Here is an 11,402-nt window from a genome sequence, read left to right as displayed (position 1 = left end):
ATACAATAGCATGGGTTACAAAGGTTCCACACATATTTGTGAAACTCTTTAATATGATAATATTCAATTCCCTACTTTCTGTAAGATTTTCAAGAAGATTTTGTTTGAGAGTAAAAAAATATTATAAATATTTATGCATATGTAATATTATCTGTTTATAAAAGGATGACTGATCAATAATAAAAATTGTATAGATATTAAAATGAGTATGTATATTATAATATAATATAATTAATTAATTATAATAATAGGTACTGTTCCTTCTTTGGATTTTAAACAGATAATTAAAATATGGCACCTCCAATGGCCACAAATGCCAATTTAATAAAATAATAGGTAATAAAAAAAAATTAAAATATAACAACTGAATATTAATGAATATTTCCTTTTTTGAGCTTGCTTTAACCAATCAGATATATGACTTTTAATTACAATCATCTGCTCATTTGGGCACAGATCTTTTACGCGTGTATAGAAAATGGAAATGTAAACAACCATTGAAAATTTCATGTATCTACGGTCATTTGTTTTAAAGTTACACCAAAAACCAAAATCGATTTTATCGAAAACAGATTTTGCGTAAAAATTCCCGTTTTTCCTTAATTTTTCTTTCGTTTTTCCCGGCGCTTTTGAAAACTACTGGGAAATTTAAATTTTTACCTCCCCAATGCACCAACGATATTCACTTTCTGATCGAACAAGATACTGAAGTTGAAAATCGTAGCATTATTTCGACTACTTGTCGTGTACACAGACACAAAAAAAAAATTAAAAAATTAAAAAATTAAAAAAAAAATTAAAAAAAAAACACACATCATTGTAAAATCAATACATTCATCGTTCCACTCAGAATCTAAAATAAAGATTCAAATGAGACGAGTTTTATAAAAACGATAATTTTTGCTGGTTTTCCATTTTTAAGTGCAATAATAGAACAATTCACTTTTAAAAAGCACAGCACAAGATTGCAGGCATGAACTAAGATAAACTATATATATTTATCTTAGTTCATGATTGCATGTTCTGCTGAATGCAAATTTATTGCTATGTTGCGCGTCTTGCCAGCGAGAAAACTATAACGGTGCACTGCCCTGATAAATGAATTTTACTAAAGAAAATAAAACAGTTGAAATTGTTGTTATTAATATTAATGAAGATTGTATGCAAAGTTTTTAGTTTTTCATAATATTGTAAATATTAAAATAAATTATTTGTCATTACAGAATTTATATCAGTTATCGCAAAAATTGAAAATTTTTTTTCTATGATTTGGGTGGTATTCCAACGTTTCTGTTGATTCCTGCTGTAAAAGTAATAATAATAATTTTTTATCGAGTAGCTTACCCGATATCGTATATCAAGTATATAAATATCATGACTCATGAACATTAGAACCTATATCTATAATGTCCATGATAAGTATATTTATGCACATTATCTATAATTAAATATTTAGGTAGTCAATTTTTTTTTACATAATATTTTAATTATATATTTTGACATTTCTAAACGCATAATATAATTCTGGACTCCACTCACACCACAGAATAGAATATTATGCTCACACTATTCATAGAAGTCTGAAGTAGTATGTTAAACTGTGTTGATGACAACGCTAATGACGCTCATTAGTGCTCATTATAATTTATAAATTTATTTGAAATTAATTATTATTACGAAATTAATCTCTTTTACTCCACCTCAAACCGGATTATTTCGACGGACTGGTGGACGGGACCGGATAACAAAAACATGTTGACAATATTTTCGGTAGGTGCTTTTTATATACAGTATAATGAATCAGGTATGTACATTTAACAGTTTTGGTGGATAGGTACTTTTCAGTTTTAATTTTATTCACAATGTCACGAGAATAAGTAAAAGTATCCGTCGGCCATTATTATGAATTTTCGAAAACGAATCGCCTGACGCTATGACGTGTTTATTTGTATTTTGTACTAATGGTCGGTTATTATTAGCTCCTTTACTAGTTTACTAGTGTTAAATATTACTTATTATTAAATAACTGTTATTGATCATACATTATTTACCAATTATCATCTAATATATTATCTACATAGTACAATGTAAAATCTGGAATACTTTTCGTTGTTAAATGCTTTTTAAAATGTAACGCATATTACTTAATAGTTAATTCTTGATATTATTAGTACCTACTCTACAATTTTACCACATTTCATAATTTATATTTTACTATTTTAGAATTTAACTGATTATATAAACTATAAACATTATAAATATTAACACAATATTTGTCATTAAAATTTTAGTAATGGTAAACTGGTATCACCGCGATACCGACGAACAACTATACAATAACAATATATTTTATAGCTCTGTGGTTTACTGGTTTGTGCCTTGTGGCATTGTGGGGGGTACTGTTATCTATCGACTCGTCGGGCTCAGATTTCAATAACTCGACGATTTTTACAATAAGCATTACTGTATTATATTGTTAGAATATTACTCTATTAGTATTTAGTAGGTTTATTAGGTTTATCGTTTATAATATTATTATGCTGATACTAATATAACATTATTATTTGTTCTAATTTGTATACTTGCTTTCATGAATTATCTATTTACAATTTAAGTGGAATTTAAAAACGTTTCGTTGGTTGTTTAAACATAGATATTCAATAAATATAATAAGTAGTTATTAGTGATAACTAATGCTATTTGGTGGAATTTGGAAGAAAATTAAATTTGCACTGCTAATTACTATTTAGTCACTTTCTAGTTGTAAGTATTAAAAAAAAAAATTTTATCAACTATCGTTTTATTAATATTGTTACTAGCCACTACCTATGTATTCAACTAACATGTTTCATTGTTTTTAAAAAGGTTTTTCCCATTCAGCAATAAATATGTTTGCTTCAATGTTTAAATCACTTCTTAATAAATCAGTTATTGATGCCAAGAAGGAAACGGTCGCGATTGCGGTAGAAGATGATACTATTATAATTAGTAGAAAAGATGTCGAGGACATGCTAACTGAATTGGATGAGATCAAAGATAATTCAGATGATGATGATAATTGTTCCGTAACAAAAGATAATGTTACAGATGCTATTGAGTTATTGTCTATCGCTGATTACCATCCAGAATATTTAAATGATAGTGCTTCAGTTGACAATTTTGACGACACTAAAAGTGAAGTAAGCTCTATTGGAGAAAACCAACTAGCAGTTACTACAGTTGAGGATCCCAATATAAAAAAAACTTTGAACCAAATTAATAGTCTTCAGTGTTTATTTACGTGGAACATAAAATCAAAGAAAAAGAAAAATTTAATTTTATACATACGGAATAAATATGGAGAATACAACTTAAATATAACTTCATCTGAATTTACATTAGAAAGGTAGGTAAGTTTAAATAAATAATTTAAATAAATTACTATTGTATTAAAATTGAGAATGAATCAAATTCACTTTAATTAACCAATAATTTTTCATTTATGGCTACCTCAACAGGTAACAATCAGACACTTCTAAATGTTCAATATGTACCTCATTGTTTTCATTGATCACCACTGTAACTGCTTCTAAAATCAGCTTACTTCATAATCATCATTTTTAACCTCCCCCATAACTTACCCAAAATATATAAAACTACTCACTAAAATACTACCCAAAAACATCCAGGCAATCGCTAAAAGTTTCTTAAACAAGGACTAAAAAGATATCTAAATAATCAACATTATAAAAAAAAAATTGTAGTTAATTAACAAGTTTCTTTATTCTACTCTCGATTTTACTAGTAAACTTTTTTTATACAATTATTCTTTATTTATTTTTTTTCATATACTTTAATATTTTTCCAACAGCTGTGACTTTTGTTCTTATAGTCTAAATAAATTACATAATAATCGAGATGATAATGTAAAAGCCAAATTAATATAATATGGTGTCTGATGTATTATGAAGGGTTCACTTTAACCTGTTGCTACATGATTGTAACCTTTAGAAAATGGTAGACTACTTTTATATGGTCCTGTAGTTATATAACATCAATATTCAAATTTGCTAGATGTGTGAAAAATAATGTACCGGGATGTTTAGATCATATCGTTTACCTGGTTCATTATCCCGGAACGGGATAATGTAGGATAATTTTAAACCAGTCTAGTTTAGCGAATTTGTAAAATGCTTGACTAAATAATCATTTTAAATTTATCAAATAATTATTTTATATTTCTTAGGTTTATAGGTAACATAATTATTGGCTATGAACTATTTCATAATGGTGAGTCTGAATTAGCCCAAATGAAAATATTGGAAATTGGGACATGGCTTGAAGATTTAGATAAAGGTGTTGATGAGTTTTATTTATCTATTAAAACTGGTCTTCAACATGTTATGAAGGCAACTTTCATTCATATGTTATTTGCTACTAATCTTACTGGAGAATGTAAATGGGTAAGCTATTATTTTTAGTTAGGTCTTTATTTATTCTCATTACTTATAATATTCAAGTTTTTAAGTAGGTATGTATTCTATTTTAAATATTTGTATCTATAAATGAAATTTAAACCAAACACTGCTTGTTTAGACATGAAAAAATTGTTAATTGTAATGAGTATATAATGTTTTCCTACACAAAAACAGTGTAACTTGGGTAGGTATTTAAGAAGATGCCATACCTGCCAGTGGCCTTTACATAATTTTTGTATGGGAGGGAGGAGAAAAAAATTTTTAACCTAGGTAGGTACCTGCAGCACATTAAAAGAATAAATAATAAAGTGTAGGTTATATATAATTAGGTACAATAGTGTCTATAAATATTTAAATTTAAATACAAACTTAGTATTATTAGGTATACAATATTCCTAATATATTCTACTTTGCGAGCGTAGGGAGAAAAAATTCTTTTTGTAATAACTAGGTTAGTACAATAAATATATTGGTCTGCTGAAAATTTTTTTAATTTTACCATACCTTTCGAAAAGTTGAAATTACGCCCCTGAATCAAACATTTATGGCACACGATTTATTATTTTTTTATGGTTGCTTGTAGCCATATGCTAACACTATGAATGCTACTTTGTAAAATTAAAAAAAAAAGTCCTATGGATGGAGGAATGAAGATCCGACCCCCACATCACCCCTTTGTACATGCTCCTGAGGCCCTGGCACCTGCATTTTTTGTCTCTGTTTTAGAAACATAAACGACTAAGCAAATTCATGTTCAGCAGAACTAATTTTGTGTTGTTTGTTTTAATATTTATGAATTAAACTATTCAAACTTAAAGTTAAGAATATTATTTGTGTTTGTAGGTACGTCGCCATTTTTATGATATTTTAATTTGTGATGCAAGTTATGAGCAATTATCATATCAAAATTTAAAAATGTTCATATATTCTAGAAAAATTTAAATATCATAAAAAAGATAGTGCACTCTACAAATATGGGTGGTTATTTTTAATTTATTTATTAAAGCATTATTTATTTCAAAAAGATTTATTTTGAAAGTTCCTATACCTATGTTTATTGTTTGGTTAACAATTTGTTTGAAAGAAATATATTATATAAAAATTTATCATTATCATTATTTGTAATTCATCATTTTATTTTTTCATATCTACACTTTATTAAAATGTTTAAACGAACTATTAAAAACTGAGATAGTGAAATAAAAATAATGTGTAATTGATAATTACTAATTACTAATTAGTAAATAGTGGTTTATCAGATATCAGTTTTATTTTAATATTGGTTTATGGTTTTTGCCAAAAATGTTGTTTTTAAATATATACATTTATATATTATATTATATCGGTCATCGGGTTTATATCTTGAGCAAATTTGAACGTTTTAAAAATCATTCAAATTTATTAAAAATATAAACCTCGTTCACTTTCTATTAAAAAAAAAAGAGTGACATTCACTAAAAATGAACGTGTGTTCTGTTCATGAATGATGTTCTTTCCAAAAACTGATATTATATAATATTATAGGACATCATAGATAATAAAGATACTTGGTAAAGTATTGCTAACATTTGAATATTTGATAAAGCTTAAATTGAAAAAAAATACATTAATTTTGGTACTTATCCGTTATTCCGACTATCGTGAGTCTCAATTTTGTTATCTTGACTACCGGCCAGATTCCGCGACTACCGCTGTTCCTTATTCCGTTATTATTATTTTAGTAATTGTTTAGCATTTACTATTAATTAAAATAATTAGAACAATAACGGATAAGTACATTAATTTCGCAACCCCTAAAAATATTTTTTATAATTATTGTGCTTAGTCGCATAGTTTATATCCTGAATTATATCATATGTTGGTAATGCTGTATTATTATTAGTACCGTCAAACCAGGTTACTTGGGACACTTTCATTCTTTACATACGTGTACAACATTCAATATGCAATGAATGATAAAAACAGTAAAAACTAAAAAAGCTCTTGGCTTAATTTCTATACAATAAAAAAAATTTTAATTTAGTAATCTTAAAATTTTTTATAAATATCTGTAAAATTCAAGGTACCTTCGATATTATTTAACTTGGGACTTAATTATTGTTTTTAAAAAAGTTGATATTATGAAATAGGTTTTTTTAATGATTTTATTGAATTTAAAGTAACATTACTGACATTAGATTTAACTTGGGACAGTAGTAAAGCTTCGGATAGGCGTGTCCCAAGTTACCCTAAAATTGAATACCTACATTTATTTACCTCCAAACCTTATTGTATATAAATTACTTTAAGGTGATAACAACGTTTAAATTTTATTTACAATATATTCGGCATTCAATTAACATAAAAATCTACTTCATAGTTCAACTAGCATACGCACAGGACTTTAACCTAATTCACTTGAATTTTAAAGCTTATTATATTTATTTTACTTAATTAAATAAATAAACATAACTTGCTGCGTATACTGTGAGAATAAATTTATAATGATAACAAAAAGATAAATTAGTGATTCCACATGATATAATACTAAATATCTTAATATGGGCCAAGTTAGCCATATGTCCCAAGTAATCCGGGTTTGACGGTAGGCAACTATTAGGTTGAGAATTGCTATGCTATATATTTTAAATTGAAAATATTTGTTAAGGCTAGTCGACTAGTTTATCTATTTGTTTTAACTTAATAGCTTAAATATCAGTTTTAATTTTTTTTTTTTAGTTATTGGATGATATTGAATCATTTGCTAACATGGATCCTAAATCAAGAGCATCTGTACATGCAATACGTGCAGCTGTCTTAATTGAATACGGTGGAAATTCAATCTACTTAAAAAAAGCTTGTGAGGTGGCAAAGAAAGCATGTGATTTAGATCCTAAAACTTCTCATTGGTTTTATATTCATTCACTTGCATTGACAGCTCAAAGAAAATTCTCACTGTCACATAAATCAAGTCCAACAGAAAATGAAATGAATACAATTCATCAAGCGATTATTTTGTCTAATGGAAAAAATGCTCTTTTCAATTACCATAACATGGTTCTATATAGAGATACTACAATTGGAAATTTTCATAATAATAAAAACAAAAATGATAAGTCTTTGTTTAAAAAAAATCTACAAGAAAACAAAAAAATTGTTCATATGATCAAGTAAGTAATTTGATGAGAATTCATTTATTATAATTTTTTTAAGAAATTATTTTTATTGTAATTTTATATTTATTTGGAATGATTTGTGCATTTTGGCATAACAATTATTGCCTATAATATAATTGTAGTTAGACATTACTATTTTCTTCATAATAAAAATAAAATATGCATTGATTATTTATAATAACATTTTGGTGTAATTTTGATTGAAAGATGTCAGTAAAAATAAAATTTTAAATCTGGTATAGAACATGTTTCAAAATATTTCACAAGAAGAGTTTTCTAAAGGTTTTCTTTTAATTTTTTTTTAAAATTATTTTAGAACTATAATAGACATGGATCCAAAAGACCCTCACTTGGTAGTTAAGTGTGCTAGAACATTAATGACACTTCCAATTATGGTCCGTGATTTTAATTTGGGAAAACAATATTTGACAAAAGCCTTTGAAATGGCACCAAATGATGCCACTGTTTTACAAGCAATTGAAAACACAGTTCAAGCTTATAAAGATGTTGTAAGATATATTCAGACATTTTATTAATTTAATATTTTAATTCATTGTTTTTTTTTTTAATTTTAGTCAAAAAAACAGAAACCCAAAACAACTGAAACAAAACAAAATCAACTCCCGGCAAAAAATAAAACATCAAAATTAGGAATGGATTTAGGATTTATAGTGAAAAAACAAAGAAATGGAGAAGATCCTGTTCCTTTCCTCACTAATTTGCTTTCTAAATATGATGGACTAGATAAATCAAAGATTATGGCTCAGCTTTGTTCTTACACTATATTATTTGAAAATAACCTAAGATCAGGCATTGAACACTTTATTAAGTTGATTGAACAATCAGAAATTGTCAGTAATGATATAATTACAGTAAGTATATTATAAAATATAACAATTTTGACTTGTATTAAATATTATTTTCTATTTAACTAACAAATTATCCATCTATATTTTTTTTTATCATTAATAAAATTAATTAGAAATAAATTATTTGTTATTCTAATATAACCTATTTTAGATTCTGAGTAGAGTAATGAAAAACACCTTTTGGAGCATAAACTTTGGAGGTTATTTCTGATAGTAAATTATATCTGGTTTGTACATTAGGAGGTCTAAGGTAATAATTTTGTCAGTACTTTTCAAAATAATCAACAAAAACAACAAATAAATTGCTTAAAGTTATTATATTTTTGTTATAATCAAAAATTAAATTTTCACCAAATACATAATATTATCTATATTAGCTATTTCCTAGACCATGATATAAAAATTTCAAACATTTTAAAAAAAATGCAGTTATGTTGATAAAAAAAATATCTAACTCAAAACTTGATTATTTAACACAAGACTCCTTATAATTTTTAATTTTTAACTTACAGAAATTATAAACATTTTAAAAATCCATATTCACAATTTCTTTTTAAGCGTTTGTACTTTGTCAAAATCAATAAAATTGGTAAATATTTTGTAGTTACAAGTCTAGTAAAAAATTCTTCATCAATTATTTTTACTAGAATAAAAATAATATTTATTTATTAATAATTTATTTTAAAATGCTTCGTGCATTATTATTATTACTATTAAAAGTTAAAATGTTGGCTACATTTTATATTTAAAAAATAAACAGCTTAAATTTTAATAAATACAACATTTTTTTATTTTTTTTTGTTATCCATTATACTAACTAATACATTTTTCCATTACATACCTATATTACTAAAATATTTAGTTTAATTTTAAGCTATTCGTGGTTTATACAGAGATCTTTTTCATACCATTCTATGGAATAAATAGTACTGACTTATACAGTGATTGCCATAAGTGATGTTCACAGATATGTATAATAACTAGATACCCGACTCCATATACAACAACATTATTAAATTATGATGCCCGACGCCATTTGCAACTTTGGCAATGTTTACATTTATTCATATACATATATACTGATAATACTATTTTGCCCTAGTTGTAAATGGCTGCCAGCGTCATTGATAAGAAGAAGTCGGGTATCTAGTTATTATACATATCTGTGGTGATGTTATACTACAATTATTATACATTATTATAATATGCAATTTATTTTTGACAAAATTAGTTCAACCTGCAGTATAATTAATACTAATATACATTTGTGCAAGGTCCTGTTTAGTACTTCTTATAATTATTTTATTTGTTTCAGAAACATGTTTCATCATTTGGTTCAAAGTCATTTAATTTACCAGAGCTTATTTGTAACGAAATCAGATTGATTACAAATTTAAGTGGCACTTCTTCTGATGATATGCTCTATTATTTTAAAATGTTAACTAAAATCATAGAGACATGTAATTTAAAACTTAAAGAGGTTGACTCATCTATGAAGAGCAAACTCATGATTGATTCTTCAGTCAAATCAGTTAAATCTACATCCGTGGGAAGTGAAGCTGAATCATCAGATAATGAGACCGTTGATAAAATTAAACCAAAAAAAAATCGTAAAGCTAAGCACTTGCAAAATACAGGTCCTAAAGTGTTTACACAGACTGTGAAATTGAATAAAGGAGCAAAAGCTGTAAATGCAAACTCCAACAATAAAAAAAATGCTTCAGAAAAAGCACAAAATAAAAAACCACAGCCAAAAGCAAATGATGTTAATAAAATGAAAGTTAAAATGGAAAAAGTTTTGAATTCTTCCAATGGAGAAGGGGCCGGAATTTCCAATAAATCAAAGAATTTGCCTATGGATAGTCATTTAAAAATGAATCAAGGAATACAAAATTATACCCAGCAATTATATCAAAATATTTTAGCTAACACGCTGACACGTTTTAATTCACCTAATGTATCTTCTACTGATATTAATAACTATTTTAATCAAAATCATGCAAACTTTAGATCACCAATGCAATCGAATCCATTTCAGAACCCATATACGCCACCATTGCTTAGTCTAAGACCTGAAGTAAGCCCTAAAAATCCAAAACCTAAGCCAAAAACAAATATTGTTCAATCGCATCCAAAAAAAAAATGAGGAGTTTATTTCTTTTTTTGATTTCTTTCAACTAAAATATACAGGGTTTTTTTTTATAGCATTAAGAAATTAAATATTCTATGATTATAACATATTATGTTGTTGTTGACATAATGTGTAATACATTTTTTAATTATTTTTGTATACAGCTTCAATATTAAATTACAAGTTACTTATGTTTTTGTCATTTTACTATTATGATTTTAAAGATATTCAGTTATGACCATAATATTATAAAAAGAGTTTTCTACATAAGCATTTTTCATACACTTGGAAATATTATACAGGTATGTTACATACAATTTTAAGTATTTGAATAGATTAATAATGTAACCTTATTTTAATAAAATGGTATTTATTGAGGGGAATAAACAATCCCTGAAACTAGACTGCATCTTTCCAAAATAAAAACAATGATTTAATAGAAATAAGTCATTATTGCACCAATTCAATGAAACAGGTAAGTCCCACATGCAATTTGTTTCCGGGGATCTATAATATGCTATTAAAATGGTGTTTTTTGTTTTATCTTCATATATAAAAACTAATCAAAGATTGTATACCTTCAGTAATTTGTTTTAGATTTTTCTAATTCCTAATACTTTTTTTAAGAAAATAGATTTAGTAATTTTTCTAATTTTCAATAACTTGAACATTTAAAAGGTGGACAATTACAGTAATTGTTGAGCATGTCATTGTAATGAATGTGTTATATTTGAATTCAATGATAAATCATTTCAAATGCCTTCAATACTTGTACAGCTGTTGTATTAAA

General features: G+C 26.1%; 1 protein-coding gene across 1 annotated transcript; it reads left to right on the top strand.

Moving 5' to 3' along the window:
• Positions 1–2,329: 2,329 nt before the first annotated feature.
• On the top strand, positions 2,330–10,944 carry LOC100163960. Its single transcript, XM_001943485.5, has 7 exons — positions 2,330–2,763; positions 2,866–3,385; positions 4,226–4,442; positions 7,176–7,606; positions 7,929–8,121; positions 8,188–8,484; positions 9,797–10,944. Exons 2-7 carry the CDS (start codon positions 2,889–2,891, stop codon positions 10,625–10,627), a joined length of 2,466 nt encoding a protein of 821 aa, XP_001943520.2. The 5' UTR covers positions 2,330–2,763; positions 2,866–2,888; the 3' UTR covers positions 10,628–10,944.
• The last annotated feature ends 458 nt before the right edge of the window (positions 10,945–11,402 follow it).

Source organism: Acyrthosiphon pisum, chromosome A1, assembly GCF_005508785.2.
Source record: "Acyrthosiphon pisum isolate AL4f chromosome A1, pea_aphid_22Mar2018_4r6ur, whole genome shotgun sequence".
Lineage (NCBI taxonomy): Eukaryota > Metazoa > Arthropoda > Insecta > Hemiptera > Aphididae > Acyrthosiphon > Acyrthosiphon pisum.
Note: the sequence above shows the minus strand (reverse complement) of the source record. Positions and strands in the feature narration are given on the sequence as shown.

Coding starts and splice junctions, on each gene's coding strand:
- LOC100163960 (XM_001943485.5), top strand. CDS start 2,889: ATGTTTGCTTCAATGTTTAAATCACTTCTTAATAAATCAGTTATTGAT. Junction 3,386..4,225: donor TCTGAATTTACATTAGAAAG/GTAGGTAAGTTT, acceptor TATATTTCTTAG/GTTTATAGGTAACATAATTA. Junction 8,122..8,187: donor TTCAAGCTTATAAAGATGTT/GTAAGATATATT, acceptor TTTTAATTTTAG/TCAAAAAAACAGAAACCCAA.